Source organism: Saccopteryx bilineata, chromosome 10 (genome assembly GCF_036850765.1).
Source record: "Saccopteryx bilineata isolate mSacBil1 chromosome 10, mSacBil1_pri_phased_curated, whole genome shotgun sequence".
In the NCBI taxonomy this organism is placed as follows: Eukaryota; Metazoa; Chordata; class Mammalia; order Chiroptera; family Emballonuridae; genus Saccopteryx; species Saccopteryx bilineata.
In genome coordinates this window covers 59,519,798-59,545,608 of record NC_089499.1, presented here as the reverse complement: position 1 = coordinate 59,545,608, position 25,811 = coordinate 59,519,798, and the positions used below count along the sequence as shown (strand labels likewise).

The following is a 25,811-nucleotide window of genomic DNA, read 5'->3' as shown; positions in this document are numbered from 1 at the left end:
GCATCCCCACCACAGCAAATGTCAGGGGATTTGCACATTCAAAGAAATGTTCCAGTGCCTGGTGGGAAAGTTCCCAACAGCTTCAATTAGAGAACACAGTTCATTGACGCCCAATGCTCACAGGGGCAGCTTTATTGTTTTATATCTGAAAAAATAGGGAAATGATGAAAGAGTGAAAAGTTATTTCCAAAGTCACATTAACCAAAAGGTCAGTCCAATAGAGGTGGAGTTGGTAGGAGTGGGGGGGGGGAGCAAGCAAAGGAGCAGCTGAGAAGTATTTGTGGCACCAGGGAGAATAGATTGTGATGTCCACTGAAGGAAACCATGGCTATGAATTTCAGGGCATCAAGGCCCTGTCAACACAGCTAATCCCCACGGATGTTGGCTGAATAAGCCTTCGGTGACCAAACAAGTGCACTGTGGAAACCGTGTCAGCCTCCAGCAGGCCAATTTGTCCTCATATTACACACTCCGCTGGCTCTGCTGCTAGACCCCCAGCTCGAGGACCCACAGCAAGCGTCCCTCAAACCACCGAGGGTTGACACAGCATGGTTGTCATGACACAGCATGACAACAGAATTCAGAGACCACGACCGGATTAAGAAGGCAGTTTTATTTTGGTGCCCTGGACTTCAAGCAGATTAACTAATCAAAAAGCCTGAGCCATCGGGGTCAGGTTTGAATGCTACAGCTGTTCACCGAGGTTTGACAAATATTCTTTCTGTGGCTCGTCATCTGAATGGGAAAGGCAGGGATGATCGTGGGGAGGTCAACACTTTCAGAAAGACGAGGGGCATGGTCAAAAGATCTTCTAATGGAAAACAATGCCAGCCAGATGGAGAGAGGGGAAGGACTGCTGAGATAAATGGTCTGAAAGCCACGACTGTTTTTGCACTGAAGAAAAGCCCGGGCAGGACTCAGAAAGAGTGAATGAAAGCTGGACTCTGGATGGCCATGCCCTCAGTCTGTTGATCTGCAAATTAATAAAGTGGGCTGTGGGTTCGACACCGAGGCCTGTGGAGACTCAGCCATGAAAGGTGAGCGACGGCAAATCCCCTCTCCCCTTAGAAAAGTTTCCTAAGAGTGGAAGGGGGTCCCCTCCAAGAGGTGTCTGTGGGAAACTTCTTTTCAAGTTGGCTTTCTCTAAAGACCACACAGATTTTTTTAAAAATGTCTCTGATGGGAGAGTTTATGCTTGTGTCATGCTGGGCCAGAGGCAGGGCACGGGGACAAATGTACCCAGCCACGATCAGACATGCAGTTGGCATGTCATAGGACATTTCATACAAATCAACATGCTTCAAGTTGGAGTTCATAGATCATCCCCTTCAGAGAAGGGTAGAGTGGGACAAAAGAAAGAATGAACAAACTGGCTACAATCTCAGAAAGACGAGCTTTTCATGAGTAGACTAGTAGGTTCTGTGGAAAACATTTTCCCTTGGTGAAGATTTGATTTCCTATAGCCAATTAATGCTCGAGACCCACAGCTAAAGTTCAGAGAATTGACTCATCTCTGATGGGGAAATGTTTGGCTTTGAGAGGAGTCATTTAGGTTATTTGCAAAATTAAAGACAGGAAAACAAGAACTTTGCTCTTTAATATTTGGGAAGAGGGAAGGGGACTGTGATATCCTGCATCTGTGGCTAAACTACATTGAGCAGGACCTCCCTCTGAAGGCTCTCCAAACAGCTTCCCTGTTGCCTCCAAATACTGTTCACATCAGTAGGGAATTCAAGGGACAGGTACCAGTGCATTTGACAGCCACATTTTTCTTCCCAGTTAAGGCCAAAAACAAACAAATAAACAAACTAAAGAACTGCATTCAAGATAATTTTTTATGAGTAGATAATTATCTTGAGTTTTCAATATAATTGTGTGGTCTTGTGAATTCTTCTATCAATATAACAAAATGTCTTTGACAGATGTTTGCCAATATTTTGAAATTCAAGTCTCAGGGTAAAAGAAGGGAGTGATACAGCTACTCTGGAGAAGGATCTAGCGGTATCTAAGAATGCTCACCATCCTCTCTGACCCTGAAAGGAGACTGCTGTTGATTCCAGAGACCTTCCACCACAGGCCAAGGAGCTCTGTGCACGAATGCTCTTTGCAGCATCATTTTAATGAAGAAAACTTTAAAACCTCAGATCTGCTTCAGCAAGAGAGTAGCTAAATAAATAATAAATGGCATGGCTTCACCATGGCATATTGTACAGCAGTTAAAGAAATGAATTAGCTCTCTATGTAGCCATATGGATAGATCATATAGAGTAAATTGCAGAATGAAACATGCTGATGATTATATTGTATTTATGTAGGTTTTTAAAAACTATAAAAAACAGTATTGTGCATGTGTACATGTGTGTGTGTGTCTGTGTGTGTAAAAGTGTTTAACAGGCAGTAGAGCACAGCAGGTTAAGATTAAGAACCCTGACAGGCTCTGGAAGCAGACCATCAGGGTTCAAATCATAACTCTGCTATTTACATATGTGTGACCTTGGGCAAGTGATTGGAAGCTATTCTTGAGGTTATTCTCCGTGCCTCTACTAGTATCCCCTCAAAATGGGGATAATAGTAGAATCAGAACCAGATTTCAGATTTACAAGATTTTGAGGATTAAATATATATGGCATAGATAGATAGATAAATAATCTATATCTATCTCTCTATCTCTATATATGGCAGTTAGAATGGTACCTGGCTCAAACCATGTGCTGTGTGGTCATTTACTCTTGTTGCTGTCACGAAGGTCTGTTTTTAAAAGGCTTAGTGGGACACCTCCATATGGTGAGGGAGGAGAGATTGGTGCCAGAAAGCATGAGTTAGTGCTAATCAAAGGGAGTACAACTGTATCAATAATACATGGCTTCTTTGAGCTAGAATAAACAAGAGAAGGAGTATGACAACCCCTGAATGATAGGGTTATAGGAACATGACATGGATGTTTATTATATTATTCTTAAAGCATTTCTGTATTTTTACAGAATTCTTGAATATAAAAGGGGGTCATTCATGGAATTATTACATCTGCAAAGATGGATGTCAATATATAGGAATGCTTTAGACCTGCCCTACCCAATATGCTGTCCACTGATACCATGTACCTATTACATTTAAATTAATTAAAATTAAACACAAATGAAAACTCAGTGCCTGGGCTGCCATTGTCACATTTCAGAGCTCAGTAGCACACATAGCCAATGGCTACCAAACTGGACAGCTGATACGGGTCGTTTCCATCACCACAGAAAATTCTAATGGACCACACTGATCGGGAGTACACTTGTCAGAAATATGACTTTCTGAACTCCCTGTCACTCCTCCACACTCTGGCCCAGATAATTCAGCTGTCCCTTATGAAGGGCATGTGCCTCAGAAAGATTGATTCCCCACCTTTCTGTTCAGCACACTAAAGCCTTCCATCTTGTGATGTCTGAGTGTTGGAGAAAGCATCTTTTCCAAGGCTTCTGACAATGTTAGCACAAAGGTCACAATAGTTACAGACAGTGGGGGTATACCCAGTCCAACCTAGCTCTACAAAAAATAGTGAATGACAGAAATTCTCTTTCATTCAGGTGATGGAAGGTGTTAGCTCAGAATCACACTGTCTGTAATTTCAAAGGGAAAAATGACGGCACTGCTTACAAACTGGTTCCTATCCCCATTGCTTTCTGTTTGTCGTAGGTGAACTGCTCCTGCTTTCCAGTGTGGTTGTCCTGCTCCGGGGGGTGGGTGGCTGCCCAGAGAAGTGCCGCTGTCACTCGACCTCAAATTCTGTAGACTGCAGCCGGCAGGGTCTGGTGGAAGTCCCTCCCGATTTGCCTCCTCAGACTCTAACTCTGCATTTACAAGATAATCAGATACACCAGCTTCCAGCTTTCGCCTTTAGATCGGTGCCACAGCTCACGACCTTGAACTTGTGCAACAATTCCCTTTCAAACCTGGCCCCTGGAGCTTTCCATGGACTCCAGCATTTGCAGGTCTTAGACCTAACCCAGAACTCGCTGCATTCCCTGGAAGGCAGACTTTTCCACTCCCTCCCACAGCTGAGGGAGCTGTACTTGTCATCCAACAACATCAGCCGCCTTCCCACCTCTCTGGGTGAGCATTGGGAGAACCTAACCATATTTGCGATCCAACAAAACCAGCTTCAGCAGCTCAGTCGAATGCTCCTAGAATCCATGCCTAGCGTGAAGCTTTTATTTCTCAAGGACAACATTTGGAAATGCAATTGCCACTTGCTCGGTCTTAAACTCTGGCTGGAGACATTTATCTATAAAGGTCAGTGATGTCTACTTGGTACACCCCTACCCCCACATCTATGTGTTTTTGTCTACCCTCACATCTTGTGTTACCTCACCTGTTTTCGGCATTAGAAAGAATGTTGAGTGTGCAACAGACTAGTGTAAGCTTTACTCACATTGATATCATTTCACAGTATGGCAGAAGAAGCAAGAGAGTCATTAAAGGGTGTTTAAATTCAGGTATTTGAATTCATTCAACTCCAAAGTAGCATCAAAATCTACTTTCGCATGTGGCCCAACCAGGGCATGGCATGTCTCCTGGGGAGTTTTCCCTTCAGTGTCTGTACCCCTTTGACAGCTAGAAATCTTCCCTAAGATTATCCCTCTACTTTAGCAAGTGCCAGTTATTGAAGTCGGATGCCAGAGGACTCCATCCCTAAAGTTACCATTTCTTTAACCAGATGTCAAAATCAATGCAAGAGATCCTAGAATATTAAAGATGAGGGGGTCTGGGAATCACCAGGGATCAGCAAATAATAGCATGATGACCAAATCCAGCCTACCTGCTGTTTTAGTAAAGAAAATTTTATTGGAACACACCCATGACCATTTATTCTTTGTAACTGTTTTGCACGATAAGGGCAAACTTGAATAGTTTTGACAGTGTATGTAATGCAAAACTTAAAATATTTACTATCTGGCCCTTAACAGAGAAGTTTGTCAGCTCCTAACTCAATACTAGCTTGTTACCGATGGAAAATGAAGGCCCAGCAAGGGTCAGCCACTTGCCCAAGGCGACAGAGTGGAAGCTCAGATGAAAACAGAATGAATGGCTTTGAGAATAAATGGCCCTATGTTCTCTCATCTCCATCCCAGGGGTTCATTCATTCATCCCTACACTGGAGTGCCTCTTAGGTGCCAGGCACTTTTCTAGGCACTGAGAGAAAGTGATTAAACAAGAAAATCCCCATCATCACAGAGGTTACATTCGGATAATAGAAACAGATGTTAAGTAAGATAACAAATACCCACGTTCACAAAGCAGTCAGTGCTATGGAAACAATGAGACAGGGGAGGGCAGAGGGAGTGAAGGGATGCGGGTTCTATTTAGACAGGAAGGACAGGGAAGGCCTCTACAAGGTGGTGACATGGGTGAGCAGAAGCTGCACAGGAGGAATGAACCGTGCCTTAACCGATAACCGGGGGAAAAGACAGCAAGCATGGAGGGCCTGACGGGATCAAGCTTGGCTTGACTGAAGGGAAGGAGTGTCCGGAGCAGAGGAAGGGAGGGAGAGAGAGAGCAAGATGAGGCCACTCAAGTACTCAGGGGCTGAGTCAGGTAGGAATGGGCAGAGCAGGCTGAGACGTTTGGATCTTATTTTAGGTGAGATAAAAGTCTGAATTTTAGTGAGAGGAACAATATAATCTGGTTGCATTTAAAAGGTCGCTCTGTTGACTCTAGGGAGAGCCAACCAATGGCTTCCCAGGAAGAAGAAGGGGAAGGAGGAAGAAACCGATTTCAGTCACCCAGGGAAGAGATGGTGGTGTCCCAAACCAGGGTGGGCAGAAGTCATCAAGGCTGGGAGATATCTGGAATACTGAACTAACAGAAACTAATGGGTAGGACTGGGAGATGAAGAAAAGGGAGTAATTATGGGAAATTAACATTTTCTTCCCACAGGAGTAACCAGACAAACGCCGATAGCTGATGGGGCAGACTGGGGTGCGGGGGACCTGGGAAGTGGGTGAGTGTGTGTGAGAGGGGCTAAATAGGACTTCAGTTTGGGGAAGGTCAATATTAAGATACTCATTTCATATCAAGGAAAGCTGTTAAATTGGTAGATGGACATTTGAGCCTATAATCCAGGAAGTTAGCAGAGCTACAGTCCTGAACTAGGGAACCAGCAGAGTTCAATGGTTGTGGCCATCAGATGGCTGGAAGTGGGTTAGAGCAGTGGTTCCCAACCTTTTTTGGGCCACGGACTGGTTTAATGTCAGAAAATATTTTCATGGACCAGCCCTTAGGGTGGGACGGATAAATGCACAAAATAAAATTATGCGACCGGTGTAAAAACTGTGGTATTTTAAAATATAATTGTTGAACTCATGAGACAAGCGTCAAGAGTGAGTCTTAGACGGATGTAACAGAGGGAATCTGGTCATTTTTAAAAAATAAAACATCGTTCAGACTTAAATATAAATAAAACAGAAATAATGTAAGTTATTTATTCTTTCTCTGCGGACCCGCCGGTCCGCGGCCCAGGGGGTTGAGGACCACTGGGTTAGAGCACAACATGAACTCAAGTAAACAATGCTGAGTCAAGGTTCCCTCTGCACTATGTGAAAGCAAATAGCTCACCACTAAGCAGCTAGTCTTCAAGTTGACCTGCAAGAGGGGCTGTCTCTTGTGGTACAAATCTTTCTTGTAAGAGGTTAGAAGTAAAATTTAACATCCAGTGGGGAAGTGGCTTTAGCTATTGTGTTCCAATCTAGATGAAATGGTGAGCATGGGCCAAACATCATAAGAAGAGAGTTTTCATCTAAGAGCACTTCTTGACAAAAGTCACATAGTTCCCAGAAGCAACATGGGACAGAGTGGCACTCTCTATGTTCTGCCACAGATTTGCTGGTGATCTTTGGACAGTCACACCCCTCACCAGCTCTCGGGGTCACCAGATGGACACAGCAGTGGAAAGCCAGGGAGTTCCTGAGACCTATTCTGTCCTCAGATCCTGTGACTCAGGTCAGCGCCCCTCATGGCAGAGCTGCCCAGCACAGACAACAGCCTTTCTTGGAAGGTAAAATTGATTTGGGATAACATCTGGGTGACCCAAAATAACTAGGAAAAAAGCCCCAAATGGATGCTAAATATAGGAGACAGTCTGACTACCGATATATTGAATAAAGGTACAACAAAGGACTGTACTGGTCAAGACCTCATTAACAAAATGATACATAAATAGATACAAACACTAGCAGTATTAGTCAGGACAGGTTGATGGATATGACCACCATCTCAGGGATGTGCACAATAAAAGGCACTCATTTCAGAGTTCAAAGCAACTGGGGGAAGAACTGGGGTCTATGTAGTCGTTCAGGGACTTAAACCCCTTCCAGCTTTTGACATTGCCAACTTGACCATGTGGCTGCTAAGATTAACGCCAAATGGGAACAAAGTGCTTGGAGGATTAAGCAGAGGGTTTTGTGGCCTAGAAGTGACATTCACTGGTTCTAGTGGTCAGAACACAGTCACATGGCCCCACCCAGACCATAAAGGGAAGGGAAATTTCAACTTCCTGTGGGCTCAAGAGCCAAAACACATGCTTTGCTGAATACTTAATAATGTCTCTTCCACAAAAACATGTGCACAGACTTTGTAATTAATATTCCACTCTCTCCATTCAAAAGTAACAAATCATCTTTGTGCTGACAGATAAATGTATTAGACATTTATTCTGGGGTAGGGATTGTGCTAAATACTTGACATACTTTACCCAACTCAGTCCTCAGAGTGATCTGGGAGATGAATTTTATTATCTGCCCCCTCCCACTTTCCAGAGGAGCAAGCAGAGGCACAGAGTGGTCAAGTAGTTTGCTTAGGATTGCACAGCTAGGTAATGGTCAGACTCAAGGTTAACATCAAATGTCTTCCAAGGCCATGGTTAAGAACTACGAGAGGACAGACGGGATATGAGTGATTGGCAAGCTGGAACTTCTAGCGTTGTGAGCTTCCACAAATCTAGAAGGGTATGGGACCCTCAAGCTGTCATCAGCAGATGCCCCCTGGGGTGGAAGGCTGGGAGGTGAATCCTGGCTGGGGCCACAGCTGCACGAGAAGAGGCCATGGGGCTCCTGGCGACCACAACCTCTGCTCCCATCCATGTCCTAGGCTCAGCTCTGGGCATCGCCTCCCTCTGGGTCCCAAGGCCATGCCTCTCACTCTCGTATGGAGCAGTAGGAAGCTTGGAACTGGAGGAAGGCAGTGCTTACACCTGGGGTGACTGGGAGCCACCCCAGTCTCTGAGTAAGCCAGCTGGAGGTCCCATGCCAGCTGGACTTCCTCCCCCTGCGGCAGCCTCAGTGCTCTGTGGCCAGGTTGAGAATCATTGCTGTTTCTCTAAGCCCCAAACTTCATTTCTGTCTCTCTGGCCTTCTGCCTCCCAACAAACTCAAGGGCATGGCAGAAAATGGCCCACGAGGCAGGGATCGTTAATCATGGTGTGGCCTGGTGGCACCCTGGGGTCCCTGGAGCAGCCACCCATCACCCCTGGCCTCCTGCAATCAGCTCAGAAAAGAGGGAATTTCCTCTGTTACCTTTTTGCTTTAGAGGTGGGGCTTCTGCTTCAGGGGCTCACTGAAGAAGCCAAGAGGATCCCAAGAGACCCTAGAAGTTTCAGATGCAGTTCAAGCAGTAGTAGCAAAAAGGGTGTGAGGTGGATTTTGACATAGCCTCTAACTCAGCTGTAGCATGGGCCAGATAACCCTTGCGCTGCAAAATGGCCTCTCCTAATAACAGGTCCACATGGCATTGGCTTATAAGACTCGGGGAGAACAGATGTGAAGGCAGTCCCCAAACTTCACAGCGCTGTACAACGGAACTCCGGAGTGACTACCTACCACATATGAATTTCTGGTATTATTTCATAGTTCATCGAAAGTATGTACAAGTAGGGGGGAATGAGGGAGAAAGTAATTTCAGTTATCCAGGGAAGAGAGGGCCCAAACCAGGATGAGGAGGTCGTCTAACTTGGCTAAGAGTGGTTCCAAGCTTCAGAGCCTTCCTGAGGGATGAGTTCATGGCAGCCAAGGGGAGCCGAGCCCCAGCGATGGGCGGCAGGGTTCTGCGAGCAAGGGGCTCTACTGAGGGTCACTGGGTGACCTCCGCTAACCTCAGGACATTCCAGAAAGGAGGAAACAGAGAAAAAAGTAGCAACAGGCATTGAGAAACAGTGGGAAAAATGGATCGAGGGAGTGAGCTGGGTTTGGATGTGCTCTGTCACTTATAACCTGGGTGACCCGGGACAAAAGTTACCCGCTATGGTGGAGTTGTGAGGACTCATATAACAGTACTTTACAAAGTATCAAGTTGGATACAATAATGATGGTTTTATGGCAAAACATTTATTCAGAGAAGTTTATTTGCCCAAGGTCACATAGTGAAGTGGTGGTCAAATTTGGCCAGAACGGAATCTCTTTCTAGAAAAGAATTACTAGGCACCTAACCCTCCATGTTGTCTACATAACTGAGGAAATAATTGCCTTACAGCGAATAGAAACTGGGTCTAATGATCCACTGGAAAGTTCCTACTCACAGTACTAAATGCTTCAAGGCCCAAGGAGACACGCTAATTGTACTTAATCCCATGAACTCTAGGATTACTGCCAAATCTTCAGCTACACAAACCACTCCAGCACCACGACCTCCCATTTGGCATCACAGAAGAGTGTGGCTGGAGACACAGGGTCTTTGTAATTAATACATCGCAACAAAGGATGTTTGTTTTATTTTTATTTTTTTACGTGTAGACTTCCAGTGGGAACGTGGCACAATAGGTGTCTGTGTGCAGAGGACTCGCTGGGGCGGGAGTGCCTCGGGGGGCCGCCAGGGTCCCCACGTCCGCTTCTGCGCCGCTCTCCCCTCGGCGTTTATAAGGTAAAGGTGACCTGGCTCCTAATGAATTCTCGGTCATACATAATTGCCAATTTAGTGTGTGGCATTTTTAGCATTTGGCCAATTTAGAAATTCTAAAATCATAAAATATGGTTGTTAAATTCTCTGACTCCAGAAAAAGAAAAAAGGTGCTTTATAAATTCCATCTGCCTAACATTTTGCAGGCTGAGGATTCGGAGATTCAGTTGTTCTCATCCTTTGCCTTTGCTTTGTGAAGGGGGAGTGCTGGACAGCGTCGTCTGTGCATCGCCAGACACCTGGCAGGGAGAGGACCTCCTGAAAATCCCCCACGAGCTCTACCAGCCCTGCCCTTGGCCCTCTTCGGACCTGGGTTCTGCCCACCGGGCTGTCCCAAGGCCCCCCGAGAGCCACAGCACGACGGAGCAGGACCACGCGGAGTGTGGGCTCAAAGCCAAGCCCAGGCCGGCCAAGCTGCGTCACGCCGTGGTCACTGTCATCATCACGGGGGTTGCGTGTGGGATCCTGTGTCTCCTGATGCTGGCGGCTGCGATCTATGGCTGCACCTACGCAGCCATCACAGCCCGGTACCGTGGGGGACCCTTGGCTCAAACCAACGAGCCTGCGAAGACAGAAGGAAAAGAGCTTTTTGACAGCTCACCAGCTTAAGAACTTTCCTCTCAAACAGGAATTATTACTTTAAGCCAGAAAAGCGTGTCTGAGTAGGGCTGATATGTTCACTGTTACTGCCTCATTTGCTTTTTCCAAGAAAAAAAAAAAAAAGGATATATCTGTAAAAAAAAAAAAAAAAAAAAAAATATATATATATATATATATATATATATATATATATATATATATATTCATTCCTGGGAAGAAATTTATGTTGAGATTTTTAAAATACTTTAGATGAAATAGAGATGACACTTGTGTTCTGTGCCTGAGAAGTTATTAAGTTATTCTATGCGGGAGAAGGCCATCGCACAGGGAAAGGGGCGGTGCTCTCTTTAAGGTCCTCTTCCCTGCAGTACAGTGCTGTTACAGAGCACTGAAACCCAAACACGTGTGCCAGTCAGCATTCCTGGGAGCTTTATGGCCCACTGGAAAACTGCCCAGTTGTGAGTGCCTGGGAAGAAGCTGGTGATCTTACCCGAGGGGCACAGAATGCCTCTATAATTCAAGTTCATGCTAGTTCGGTGGTACTTTTAGATGTTGTGTATGTTATATATTTTATGGGAGCGTCTGTTGGACGGGAATTTCGTAGCTTGCCACAAGAGTCAGATTATATTTAATTTTCTAAATCAGAAAACCATTTGGGGCTTTTGAGGCCACAGAGGAAGAGGAGGGTTTCATGTCTGGGTAATGGGACTCGGGCCCAGAGTCTGGGGAAGGTCTCTGAAGCAAGGGTAAATAACACATAAACACACACAGAGAGGAAGGGGAGCGGAATTCAGGGCACACGTTACTGAAAGGCCATGTCCACCAGGCACTTGGAGCCTTCCTTGTAACTCACAGCAGGAATAAATTTGGGGTGGGCTGAGAGCGAGATAATGGCTGGTGTGTATCTGCATCCACATCCATGGTGCACAGACTTGTACAACCACACCCACACATAAACATACACGGAGCAATCAGTTTACCCACTAATGAAATGCAGCCGCGGCAGGGTGGAAGCCAGCAGCTGTTGACCACCACCCAGATTGTCTACTCAACACTCTGGGAGAGGAAGTAAGAAGGAAGTCTGAAGAGAGTAGGAATTATCAGGAGACTAGAGATATGCGGCAGCAGCCATCCTGAACAGTCTTTAGGCCGTGGTTTAAAAAATCAGGTGTGGCTTGCTTTACTCCACAGACACGGTCCTGAAGAGCTGCATGCAAAGTGAATTTCTGTAAATTGAATCATCATTTTAATGCAGCAGGGGAGCTTGCTATTTAAAGGAACCTTTCATGGAATCTTTCATGTAATGACAATAATTGGCTCCAGACTTATGCATTTTGTAAATTTGCATTTTTTCATGCCAGGTTTTCTTAAAGTGGAATCTACCTGCTCTCCATCATGATGCCCCATCTCCTACTTAGTCACCTGTTAGTATTAAAATCACTTTACACAGAAGAGTTAAGGACATGTCAAAAGCAGGCAATGGCAAAAGGAGAGCAAGCTATCCCTCCAGAGGCCTTGACAGACATTGTTAATCAATCCCAGCACTCTTCCTAACTGAGCCTGATGCACCCCAGATGCCTTCTTAAGACAGCACTGTAGGCAACCAGAACTAATCAATTGAAGTTGGTTCAAAGGATAAAATACATTTGCCATTCAGAGTACTGGCTCTACACCCATTCCTTCAGGCCATGTAAAAATTGGTTTGAATCCTAAATCAGTAGTGCATTCCCGGTCATGAAATGTGAATGGGAGGTCTGCACATGCAGGGGTATTCTCTCCGTCTGATGTGGCCAGCGCTTTGCCCAGCAGTATAAGGGGTCAAGGAAGAGAGACAATGAACCCACCACAGCCTACCCTGCAGGACACACACCAACGTGCCCTAATTGCCACAGAGGCCCTGCCCACAGTGCTTCACAAGTAGTGTGCCCCCCCCCCAACACACACGCCCACCAGCTAATGATGGATCATCTTTTTGGAGCAGCAATTTTACCAAATGATTTTTCTGCGGGGAAAAGTATAAACTTTGATGTTAATTTTTCCTGAATATTAAAATAAACCTGGATATGTTATGGAGTAGATTGGAAAATTAGCATGGATTTTAAGATCAAAAAGAGACCCCAGAGAAAGCCAGCTGTTCCATCCCAGTCCCGGTGCCTCCCTTCCGTTCTGTCTGGTGCCCGCATCAGTGGGCGAGGCTGCGCATCCGGTCTGAGGATGCAGCAAGAAAACCTTTCTTCCCCTCGCCTTGGACTGTGAGTCCTTGGCCAGGAACATTTTATGAGAGAGGAAATTTAGAAGATCTTTTAATATGTTGTCCCCATTTCACCAAATGCTTCCGGAGCTCAAACTACCTACCAGGCATAGTGAGAGTTCTCGTGAGCATCTGTCATGTAGTACTGGTCACCACCCTGTGAGATACTTGAACAGATATTATGTAAGCCGGGGACAGCTGAGGCCAATAATGCATGCTTCCTTTTACTGCTATGATTTTTAAACTTAGCACAGGGCTCTGCCAGAGGCTCTGGGACACTGCAGGCCAGCCCACATGATCATATAACAGGGCATCCAAAACACTACAGAAAATCCTCACTAACACCCAGGTCTTATGAGATGTATAAGTACAGAGGATAACTCGGGCAAACAGATTCCTGCTTTATAAATAGTCGTTAAGAAAAATGATTAAAATGGTGCACACATATATTCAGATTTCTTTTTGCCTACAGTCACTACAAACAGCAGTTGGCAATGAAAATAATTACTTGCCATGAAATGTCAACAGCTTCTCAACACAGAAAAATATAAATCAAATTGTTTAGATTAACAAATGCAGAGTTATCATTTTTTAATATGAGAAATGAAATGTTTTAACCATAAAAAACATCGTAGATGAAAGACCCAATTTGCAGCGTATTCTGTGAGAACCACAAATTATCTTTCACAACCACCACTGCTCATGAGGGGTAATTTGCAAACGCCTCCCAGATTACTTTCAGCTGTTTATTGCCGCTGTCTTGTCATATTCACAGCTTCCTCTATAAAAACGGCCTTCCATCAAGAGTCTTACTGAGGGCACACTGTGAACAAAAATCATGTTTCATGTTGATTGTTTCTGAGAAAACCATCTAAAAATACAATTTTTTCACCATATTTAATAGGACAGTATGACTATGGACTGGTCATTTTTACTTTGCCAGCAATCACAGATTCATAAAAGCAGGACCCAATGTATGCTTGTAGCTTTCTTAAGTGAGAGGCCTAGGAGGGATGAAGAATGCATCCTGCCACAGAGATTGTGGAGAAAGGAGACCTAGGTCAAATATATACCTGAAAGGCTTTTACAAGTAAGGCAAATATCCTGGTCCCTGCAAGAGGAATCTTGTGTCAAGATGTTAAAATGCCAATGGACAACTGGGTATTTTAATCTTCCTTACAAAAGTGGAAGACTGAAAGGTGATTCAAAGTATCTCCTCCTAAAGATTCATGAAATCAAATCTCATTACTTGAGTTAACCAAGCTATCCCAGAAATAAGACACTCTTGTCTCGGATCTTGAAGATCATATGAAGTGGCTAAGCCAAGATTTAAAAAGAATCTATCTCTAGCATGTACTCATATAATTATACAACTGTTAGGAAGCTAGAAGTTTCTGCTGCAGATAAGGAAATAAGTGTTTCTATTGTAGTTTGGTCAATTCCAAAAGAGTGTCCATTGCTAAATGTTATTAGATAGAAACTTACTAGCAAATGGCATCAATGGGTTGTGGGTTCTATGTTCAACTTCAGGGAACTATCCTGTTTTCCCTTCTGATGAAAATGCTTGATTTGTTTGTTTATTTTTGCATTCATTTTTTATTGCATTTATTAGGATGGCATTGGTTCACAAAACCAACAGGTTTTAAGTGTACAACTCAACAAAACTTCATCTGCACACCACCTCACATGCCCAACATCCAAAGCAAAGTCTCTTGCCATCTCCATTTACCCCCTAGATCTAAGAAATGAAGTCAGCAAAGTAGCAGGATACAAAATTGATATTCAGAAGTCGGTGTTTTTATATACCAATCATGAACTATCAGGAAGAGAAATTAAAAAAATAATACCATTTACTATTGCAACAACAACAAAAAAATAAGATATCTAGGACTATATTTAACCAAGGAGGTAAATAAAAGAAAATTATAAGAGACTGAAGAAAGAAACCGATGAAGATACAAATAAGTAGAAGCATATACGATATTCATGGATAGAAAATATTAACATCATTAAAATGTTCATACTACCCCAAAGCAATCTATTAAAATACCAGTGACATATCTCACAGATCTAGAACAAATATTTAAAATATTTATGTGAAACCACAAAAGACCCCAAATAGCCTCTGCAATCTTGAGAAAGAAGAACAAAGTTGGAGGTATCACTCTACCTGATATCAAATGATATAAGACCATAGTAATCAAACAGCAAGGTATTGACACAAGAACAGGCATATAGATCAATGAAACAGAATAAAGAGCACAGAAATAAATCCTTGCCTTTAAGGTCAATTAATATTTGACCAAGGAGGCAAGAAAATACAGTGGGGTAAAGACAGACTCTTTAATAAATACTATTGGGAAAATTGAACAGATACTGCAAAAAAAATGAAACTAGGCTATCAACTTACATCATACATAAGAATAAACTCAAAATGGATTTAAGTAGTGAAACTGTAAAATGCTTTATTTTTTTTTATGCTCAAATTGCAGTGAAGTCTCAAAGAAACCCCCATCCCGTCCAAAGAAGCAGCTTTGTAGTCTACCAGTCTCCTTTCAGTTTCTTGACTGGAGTATCCATGCCTAACTTTCCACTCTGGTGACAATGAATATTGACTTGGGTGAATAGGATGTCAAAACTGCAGAGACCCATCAAGAAGACCCAGAAAAAACCTGAGAGGATTTGGAATTAGGAAGGTCCTTGGAGAGCATTTAGTCTACACCTGGCAAATTTTGGATAGCTGTGCCTAACCTCCCTACCACTTCAGACATTGCTAACAGATGATAGCAAACGATCTACTGAGCCCAGCCAAAGCTCAGACTCCTTTTAGAACTGTTTTCTAGGTATCCACTACTGATCAACTGAAGTTGACATTAGATTAAGCCTACGTGCTACCCTCAACTAGTTCCATGTTCTTAGTTTATAAATGTGAAATAGAAGCATGGAAAAAGGAGAGAAATTTTTCCAAAGTCACACAGATAATTAATTGCAGGCCTGATAAATGCAATTGCAGGAGCACTGGGTTAACATGGATGATTCACCCCCACCCCCACCATTCTTCATTCACTCTGTGTGAACCAAAATATCAAGACTACGACATTATTATATCACTTGGATGAAGACAGTTATAATACCACCATCAACATTTACTGAGCTCACAATTTTGTGCCAATTGTTTTTCAAGCATAATGCTTTCAGTTTTCTAAGCTTCATATTGACCAAAACATCTGGGCATTTTACTGCCACATTACAGATGGAGAAACATGATCACTGGGTTTGGGTCATTTGTTCAAGGCACACCACTAGTAAGTAGTGGAGTAGGAATTTGGATTCAGGTCTTTCCAAGGCCAAACTCTCTGGGCACTTGTCAGAATGTGACAGGTTTGAAGTAGTCAGAGCTGGAATCCTTCCCTGGCACTGCCAGCACTTAAAGCATGGCAGAGGAAGCAAACCCAACCACCAGCCAGTGTTCCCTGCCAGAGCTCTGGTCCCACCAACACCCAGAAGGCCAGCATAAGAAGCCAAGGAAAAATGGGAAAATGAGGGTTTTTCTATCACCATAACTCTGCTGGGTTGGAAAAGGTTTTCTAAAATCTTTTCTTAGAAGGGGAGAAACTCAACTGCACCATCTTATAGCCATTTTAGAAAATGATAAAATAGAAACGGCTAATAAGGTGTGTTTTTCATTGAAATATTCATGAATACACAGAACAAGAAAAAAGTTATGAAGATTCTAGAAATTAGAAATACTGGTCAATGATATTCAAGACTCTTGGAGGAATGTCCACTACCTAAAGCAAAGATGTGACCTTCAGACAGATGAATGGAATGTGAAGAAAGAGGAATAGTCTCACCTCCTCATCCTATGCTGCTCTCCCTCCTTCTGTGACAATGGGCTTCAAAAAGCAGAGGGAAACCATTTAACCATGTGAGGACAGTTCACTTACACAACACCTGCTGTCAAGGCCCTGCTGTCTGCATCCACTAGAGATAAAGAATATCTACAACGGAGCATATACTAAGATGACAGGAGGTGGGGAGGACAATACGATACACACAAGCTAGGCGCTATAGTTTTCATCGACTGTTTCTTACAAGGAATGAAAACTACAGGCTACTTTGGTTTATCTAGGTCAAGTAGTCAGCCTGTCAAGTAGCAAGAGGTGGCAATCTTTACCAATCCTGCAATGCCACACTAAATGGAAGACACATATGAAGCCTTCCTACATATCAACTAGCCTTCCATCTTAGTCTGCAAGGAGTATCGAAAGCCAACTGTAAGGGACTCTCAAGGGAAACCATTTACCCTGTTCATTGGCAAACACCCCATATTTTAATGATGATTAAAATGAAGAAAGATACCACTTTGGAGCCTCCTAAAAGATACCTAAGGAAAAAAAAAAGAATAAAAAAGAAAAAAAAAGGAAGAAAAGCAACCTTGCCCTTTTATATGCAGAAGAAGCATGAAAGATCTATTTAAGAAAACGTATTCCACTATAGTTTTTAAAACTTGTGATTGGATATGGTGCATACCTTCCCTACACACAGCCATCGGCAGATCCAGGTCTCAGACAATGAGGCCCAGAAGCACACCGCCCCAGCAGCAGCTGTCCCCAGGGTTGTGGCAACGGGCGAGGATGCGCAATCCCCTCACAGGGAAGGAAGGAGGGCAAAATATCAGACAACCATAAAGGAATAACAAATAATAAAATATTGAAGACTAATCACAGTAGGTAATCAGCAAATACAAACAGATGAGTGATAAATCAATATATTAACCACAGTCCTCATCAGAGGTGCAAAAGAAACACTATACCATATTGAATCAGTGAAACTGAATATACACTATGGAATACTCACTCCCAAAATATGGAAGAAAAAAAAATAAAAAAGATGGAAACAGTACGTAGAAACAAAGGGGCAATCGTAAAGAACCAATAAATGGATAAGTGGTTTCTTGATAAACAGAACATGTCACACAGAAGGAAATAAAATCTGAAGGGATTCTCCTGAACTAAAGAAAAACCCAAGTTACATAAATCAGGAAAAGTTCATTCTAAGAAAGGCCAATGAAAACAATATCAAAAGTTAGTCTAGGTTAGTGTGTGGCACATGGAAGTCTCAATCGGTATAAATCAGAGAAAAACAAATAAAGGAAACAAATAGATTCTGGTAAAATTTTTAAATTTAAAGAATACATTAAAAACTCTAAAATTTAGAAACTAAACAAGTAAAAACAAACCTTCACGAGGAACCAAGCTGAGATTGTGATTCTCAGATATATAAGGGCTCAGGAAGCATGATACCTACACGTTGCTTTTGGAGAAAAAAAATCAAGACATATGTATTTTAATGGATCAAGCAATGAATTACAAAAATCAAGAGGAAAGGGTAGGGGGAAGAAGAGTGTGAGAAAAACTTAAAAAATGTGGCAGTCATACCATTAGCATGCCAGGATAATCACTAAAATTGGTTAAAGTCAGAGTGAAGTCTAAGTGGTTTTGCTAATATGGCTACCAAACAATGCAAAGTCACTAATTTAACAAGTTTCTAAGCACATGCTTCATGTCAGGGACTTTCTTAGTTTCAGAGAACAAAAATAAAAAAGTATATTTCCCACAGAACTTAATTTCTAGCAGAGGAAGAACACAAGAAAATTGAAAATATATCAGGTGGTGAAAAAGCAGGTAGGAGGGACAGAGGGTCCTGGAAATGTGGGGTTTCTACTTTATTTATGAAGAAAATATTTGAGCAGAGACCTGAGGGAAATGATGAAGCCAGTGATGAAGAGATCTGGGTGAAAACTGTTCCAGGGAGAAGGCAAGCAGGTGCAAAGGCCCTGAGGTAGAAGCAAACTTAGTGCGTCCAAAGAGCTACAGAGGCTGTGTGGCTGTGGGTGGAAAAAAGTATAAGTGGAAAGAGCTAAGATTAAAGATAACATTCAATGATTCCCACTTCCTGTGACTTATGTTCTTGTTTAATCACCTCTCCTTTTTTCTTTTGCCAAAGAAATATGAGTGAAGTAATGTGTGTCATCTCTGGGTAGAAGCATTTAATTGCTAAAATAAGGCACCTAGAATGTTGAGTTAACGCTTGTAGTAATATGATAGCCACTCATGAGACTCACTTGTGTACTTTTGGAAAACAAGAGATAAGCTTTTGTTGTGTTAAGTTGCTGAGATCTTAGGGATCTTTGTTGCTGCATGTAACAAATTCTATCCTGACTAAGACACCATGTAGTGTACCTGAAGGAGAAAATGCTTCTATTAATAAATATATTTTTGTGGCCCATTTCATCAACAAATATTTTGTTATTAAAATTAAAAGACTTCTATTGAATATGAATCTATTATTGACCCAGTATTTAGTCTCAAAACTTTGGCATCGTCACATTTAAAGATTTGTTAAGTTCTATTGATGTCAGAAGTGGAAAGTTGAAAAACTGAAAAACAATAGATTGTGGTTCTAATTCCTGTTCTGTAAATTGATAGCAGATATTTGGGGCAAGAGACTTACAATCTCCTGTAAGAGACTTCTCTATTCTATTTTTTTTTAATGAAAGTTGGGCTGTGATATTTGAGGGGGGCTATGATATCTTAAAATTAATTTTCAGCTCTAATATTCTATGGCTTATTGAGATCTTTTTCAAATGAGATTGTTCTGTTTTGCTGTGTAATCCCCTTTTCCTTAGGGGAGGCTGAACCTAGTGACTTGTTCCTAACAAAAGCAGAATCTGGCAAAGTGATAGTATATTACTTCCAAGATTATGTTATTCTGGCTTCCATCTTGCTCACTCTTGTTTGTTCTGAGGGAAGTCAAATGACACATTGTGAACAAGCCTATGGAGACATCCATGTGACAGCAAAGTAAGGCCTCTGGCCAACAACCAGTGAGGAACTAAAACCCTCAGTCCAACAGTCTGGGAAGGAACTGAATCTTGCTGATGATCTCATGAGCGAATGCGGAAGCCCTTCCTCTGCTTGTTGACACTTCAGATGAGACCAGAGCCCTCAATGACACTTTCACTGCAGCTTCATGGAGACCCCAGGCTGATACCTTGACTTCAGCCTTTGTGAGTGACCATGAGCCACAAGACACAGCTTCCTTGACCCTATGCTTCACCCAGATTTCTGACTCACAAAAACTTGAAGACAGTGAATGTTGGTCGTTTTAAGCTTCTAAAATATTGAAATAGTTTGTTTTCTCTGCAACGACAGGTAACTAATACATGGAGCACTGTGAGAATTTTGACTTTTAACTCTGGGTGAATTGGAAAGTGAACAGTTTTGAACAGAGGAGTGACGTGCCATTACTTATCTTTTCATACGATTGCTGTGGCTCTTATGAAGAACTGATTGAGGGGACCAGAAGTAGAGGAAGGCAATCCTGGGAGACATACGGGTGAACTAGCCCAGCAGGGTAGCATTGGATGTACTGAGAAGTGATCAGATTCTGTACATAAATATGAAGAAAGGATCAATGGGATTTATGGATTGATTGTGGGTAGAAACAAAAGGGAAGAGTCAAGAATGACTTCAAGATCCTGACTCAAAAAAGAGTAAAAAAAAAAAGGTTTTTGAGACAACTAGGAATTTAAACACTGACAAGGTGATAGGTAATTAGGAATTATTATTTTTAGATGTGGTAATGGTATTGTTATGTTAAAACTCAAAGAAGTTCTTATCTTTTAAAGATGTATACTGAAATATTTATGGATGAATGATTTAAGGACCAAGATATGATTTAAATTACTATGGATGATGCGGAAGTGTATTGGGGGTGGAAGGGCACAATGACCATGAGGTCCTTAGCTCCGGGACTTGGGTGAAGATACATGGAGTTCATTTTTTTTGTTTGTTTCTGTTTATTTTTGAGTTTATTCAATGTTACCCAAATAATTGTTTTAAAAAATGACTCCAAGTTCTGTGGACTTGAGAATAACTAGATAACTAGAATTACCTAGCTTACAAGACTGCAGAGGAAGAGTGGAAGGTGAGGATATAAATGGAGTTGGGACTTTAGCTTGGAATGCATTGCATTTGGTAGGCCTGTGGTAGAAGGAGTGAAGCTGTCGAATAGTCAAAGAAAGGGCAAGTGAGAGAAGTCTGACTGTCACTTAAACGCCACGAATGGCATTTAAAGCCTTGAGAGGAGAGGGAAGGCACAGATAAAGACTCGTGGGGCTCTGAAGCATTTACAACGAGGGAGATGAGTGGAATCAGCAAAGGAAACGAAGAAGAGGTAAGAGCCAGGTAGGCACTACTTCAAGGAGAATGGGATCAACATGTCAAGAGCTGCTGACAGAGCAAGAGAAATGGACGTTTGAAGTTCAATGTTGGATTTGGTTATGGGGAAGTTATTAGTACCTTTGATGAGAAATGTTTCTCTTTGGATAAAACCTGAATGGAGTGGGTTCCAGAGAGAATGGGATACAGGAGATGGGATAAGCATAGATCATAAAAGGGTAAGAAACACATAACACAAATAAAATTGCCTAATAAAATAATGTTGGCTTAAAAGCCCTGAATATATCACCAAAAAATCTGGAAGAAGGTGGCAGAAGGCTGGTAAAGCAAAAGCATATAAAATGGTCATGTATGACATCTTCACTCTGAAATTCCCTTTCATTTTCAAAGACAATAGTGCACTCCCATCTGCCTGAGCCTGGCCACATATAATTTGGCCTTGAAGTAGGAACGACACTCAGACACTAATCCTGACCTCATGCAGATCTTTTCACACAGAGTAGAACCCAGGAGTTCTTGGTGAGTTCAAACTTTGGGAGATCATGGGAATCAAAAGCCTTTGACCAGCACTGTCCCTTTCCCAGCAGAGACTGGCCAGAGCACTTTCCACGAGCAAGGACGTCTACGGACTGAGCGTTGAAGCATCTGTGCTCCTGTGCAGACTGTTGCTGCCCGCCTTCTTCCCAGGCAGGGCAAGTGCACGGCAGCTCGTTTATCCTTTGCTGGCCTTCCACTTAGCATGAGTCACATAGATTCTAATCTCAACCGACATCAAAATCTCAACAAGGTCACTAGGAGATTTGCCTGGATAAAGGTGGCTAAATAAATCACAAAATCTCTTATAAGCCATGTTAAAGGGGGAAAAAAATCCCAGCAACTCTTTTCCACCAAAGCATGTGAGAGCATTTCCAATGTTCCACCAACATTGTAATGCTGATTACACTGTTCAGAGGTTTATAAACTAGAGTGAAGATTAAGTAAATCACTGTCTTGATTGACAATGAGAGCATATATATTTTAGAAAACTTAGGATCACAAATTGAGGTTCCTGTGTAACTACATAGACAAAAACATTAGGCATAACTGATGGACATTGTCTGATACACGAAGCTCTGTCTTCAACATCTACTTAGGTAGCCTCTGAAAGCAGTGAACAAGTCAGTGGTTTGTCTTTTTCTTTTCTTTTTTTATGGACTATGATATATTTTCATCTAAAGCAGAGGTTGGCAAATGTTCTTTCTGTAAAGAGCCAGGTACTAAATATTTTTGGCTTTGTAGTTCACACAGTCTCTAGCCAACTGCCCAGCTCTGCCATTCCAGTGGGAAGATGTCTATAGACAATATAGGCACGACTTTATTTCAATAAGGTGTCATTTACTAAAACATCTGAAAGATATCTGACAAAGTACTTGTATCCAGACTATATGAAAAACTCTTACACCTCAATAATACAGTGACAAATAATGTAATTTAAACATAGGGAAAGGATCTGAATTCAATGAAGATATGCAAGTGGCCAAAAAGCATATGAAAAGATGCCCGACATAATTAGTCATCAGGCGAGTGCAAATAATGTCACACCCCAAAGAATTGCTAAAATAAAAAAGACAGATAATAGCCAGTGTTCACTAAAGGATGGAAAGACTGGACCTGTCATACATTGCTGGTGGGATTGTAAAGTGGTACAACCACTTTGGAAAACAGCTTGGCAGTTCATCAAAATATGAAATGTAGAATTACCATGTGAGTCAACAATTCATTCCTAGGTCTTTACCCAAGACAAATGAAAACATATATACACTGAGCCTGACCAGGCAGTGGCACAGTAAACAGAGTGTCAGACTGGGATGCGGAGGACTCAGGTTTGAAACCCTGAGGTTGCCAGCTTGAGCACAGGCTCATCTAGCTCGAGAGCAGGCTCACCAGCTTGAGCCCAAGGTTGTTGGCTTGAGCAAGGGGTCACTCGCTCTGCTGTACCACCCAGACAAGGCACAAATGAGAAAGCAATCAATGAACAACAAAGGTGCCACAACGAATAACTGATGCTTCTCATCTCTCCCTTCCTGTCTGTCACAGTCTATCCCTCTCTGTCTCTGTCACACAAAAAAAAAAAGAAAGAAAGAAAAGAAAAGAAAAGAAAAGAAAGAAAGAAAGAAAAGAAAACACATATCCACTGAAAAACTTGTACAGGGATATTCATATCAACATTATTAATAAGAATTAAAAAACGGGAACAATCCTGACATCCATCAACTAATAAATGGACAAGCAAAATTCAGTATATACATTCAATAGAATATCATTTGGCAATTTAAAAACAAAAAGTACTGACACATGCTACAACATGAATGGCTTACTGAAAACATTAAGCTAAGTGAACGAAGCAGATCACAGAAGGCCACACTATGTGATTCCATTTTTCTGCAATATCCAGTATAAGCAAATCCATAGATACAGAAAATTGAATGAATAAAGGTCCCCTGGGGCTGGAGTGGGAAGTGGGATACTAAGAGTGAGAGTGTCTGAGTATGGGTGGTTCTTTTGGGGATGTTGAAATAGTTCTAAAATTAGATAATGGTCATGGCTATGTAACTTTGTTAGACACTAACACCCAATGAACTGTACACTTTAAATAAGTAAATCTTATAGTAACTGAAATATACCTCAAGAAAACTATAAATAAACAAAACAAGGCAAAATAGGTGGCAGCTTAGATTTGATCTCATAAACTTTAGTTTGTCAACCTCTGTTTTAAGGCATATGTACACAAAAGAGTGAGTTTCAAAGCTTTACTATGAAATGTGTCAAGCTCTCTAATGCCATTCCCTACGCATGCTTCCCAGAGAACTGCAGACAGCAATCAGTACTGGCTCGTGAGTGGTGGTGGATGTAACAGACAGTCATTCTTAACAATATAACAACACCAAAAATAACTTAGCAGCTAACCATTACTGAACACGCAATTATGAGCATTTACCAAATATTTTTATATGTATAAAAACTATATATATATATATATATATATATATATATATATATATATATATATATATATATATTAGTTATTTATATCTCTCAACAGGAACCAGAGCAGCCCCCTAAAGCCAGGCTGAATCTAAGTGTTAGAAATACTCCATTATTGATTAATAATGAAACAAATATCAATCTTTAAAACTAGGCTGTTAGAAATCCAAACAAAACACCAATCAATCTCACTTTACAAACTTGAAAACCCAGGCCCAGAACAAAAGGGGTCAATGGCCCTGTGCTCACCCCTAAATCCTTGGTTCACGTTGGCTTTAATGTTCAAATGTCAGCTTGACATAAAAAAGGGGTCTCAACTTGCCCATATACAGCATGCAAGCCAGGTATAAGGACCTTTTACCCTAAAATTTGGCTGCTGATTGTAGGGGGAGGATGTGTTGGAGCTTTGAGTCGGATTTACAACAGGACAGTGACTTTTGGGAGTGAGTGTCTGAAGAGTCAGTGCAGAGGATCCAGTTTCTCAAAACTCTGGCTGTTTCTATTCCTAGAGCAGTGATCCACCCTGTGCCCCTGCCACTGGCTACTGTGGACCGCAGAGCAGCTGATCTACCTGGCCAGCCTGCCTCAGATTCTGCTGCAGACTACAATATAGCGTTTTGGCAGCTGCATCACTCATCCACATCTATAAGGACTGCTATTGTCAGTCCTACTGGCTCAGACCTTTTGCCCCTGTATCACACCCATCTGTCAGCTTAAAAAACAAAAACAAATGCCGAACACATAAAAAGCCTCATCTCATGGCTGACGTTTAGAGCAAAGATTTGCCTTGGGCTCCCCACCTACCCCAGTCATCTGCCAACCTGTCTATCAGTCCTGCTTTTAAAGCCTGCTAAAAGCCGCCACACCTTAGAGACTCATTTGTGTCTCAGAGTCCCTACCTGGAACACAGACACAACATGTATGAGGGATCTTGTTCAAGATCCTTGGGGAAGTCTGCTCCCTTCCCCAGGAATGCTCCTCCCACAGAACTTTGCATGAGGGCTGCATCTCATCATTCAGGACTCAGTTCATGTCACCGTTTTAGGGCACCTTCCTGTCGTCTAGAGATGTATCGTCTCCACCACACACCATATACAGGTATGTAGCAATATGAGCGTGCACTCTGTTGTCACTGCTGCCCACACTCCATCTCTTTATCCCAATCTATTTTCTGTAGGGTATTTACCATTTCCGGAAATCCCCCCTCTCTCCCCTCCTCCATTCATGCAATATTTGTCTATATCTCCCACACAAATGGAAGTTTTCATCGGCAGTGCTTGGTCTTGCTCAGTGTTCTCAGGGAGTATTGCAGCATTTAGGTGTAATGCTTCTTCATGGGGGCAGCTGTCACCCTAGTCTCTGGGGATGGGATGCTAATAGTGCCCTCTTATTGTATAACCAACAGTCTCCCCATGCCACTATACTCTGTGGGGTGCTTGCTTATAGCCGTGTTCCCAGCACTAGGGACACAGTAGGGGCTAGATGTGTATTTATTGGCTGATTTAACTAAACAGTGAAGAAATGAAACAAGATCTTTCTGTAAATAAGCCTATCAAGGAAAGCACTGAATATGGAAGCAGCAGGCATTGGAGTCTGCCTGGCAGTTGAAACAACATTTCTCAAGCACTCACCTATGACAATTTGCACAAGATAATGTTGTGGGGGCTCTCCTGTGCCTGGTAGAATGTTTAGCAGCATTCCTGACCTCTACCCACTAGATGCCAGTAGCATCCTTCTTAACCAGCTGTGACAATCAAAAA

At 42.3% G+C, this 25,811-nt stretch overlaps 2 protein-coding genes across 6 annotated transcripts in view; one reads left to right on the top strand and one right to left on the bottom strand.

Moving 5' to 3' along the window:
- Positions 1-25,811, bottom strand: part of CACNA2D3 (calcium voltage-gated channel auxiliary subunit alpha2delta 3) — a 1,003,844-nt gene that overhangs the window by 145,829 nt on the left and 832,204 nt on the right. The gene's annotated exons all lie outside the window — the stretch shown is intronic.
- Positions 578-10,653, top strand: LRTM1 (leucine rich repeats and transmembrane domains 1). Of its 5 annotated transcripts, none has more exons than XM_066244389.1 (5): positions 578-1,037; positions 3,682-4,278; positions 6,863-7,039; positions 9,768-9,894; positions 10,077-10,653. In XM_066244389.1, exons 1-5 carry the CDS (start codon positions 1,031-1,033, stop codon positions 10,537-10,539), a joined length of 1,371 nt encoding a protein of 456 aa, XP_066100486.1. In that variant the 5' UTR covers positions 578-1,030; the 3' UTR covers positions 10,540-10,653. The 5 variants fall into 5 exon arrangements, with proteins under 5 accessions (XP_066100486.1, XP_066100487.1, XP_066100488.1 ...); XM_066244390.1 differs by having other exon boundaries at positions 580-1,037; positions 10,130-10,653; XM_066244391.1 differs by lacking the exon at positions 6,863-7,039 and having other exon boundaries at positions 582-1,037.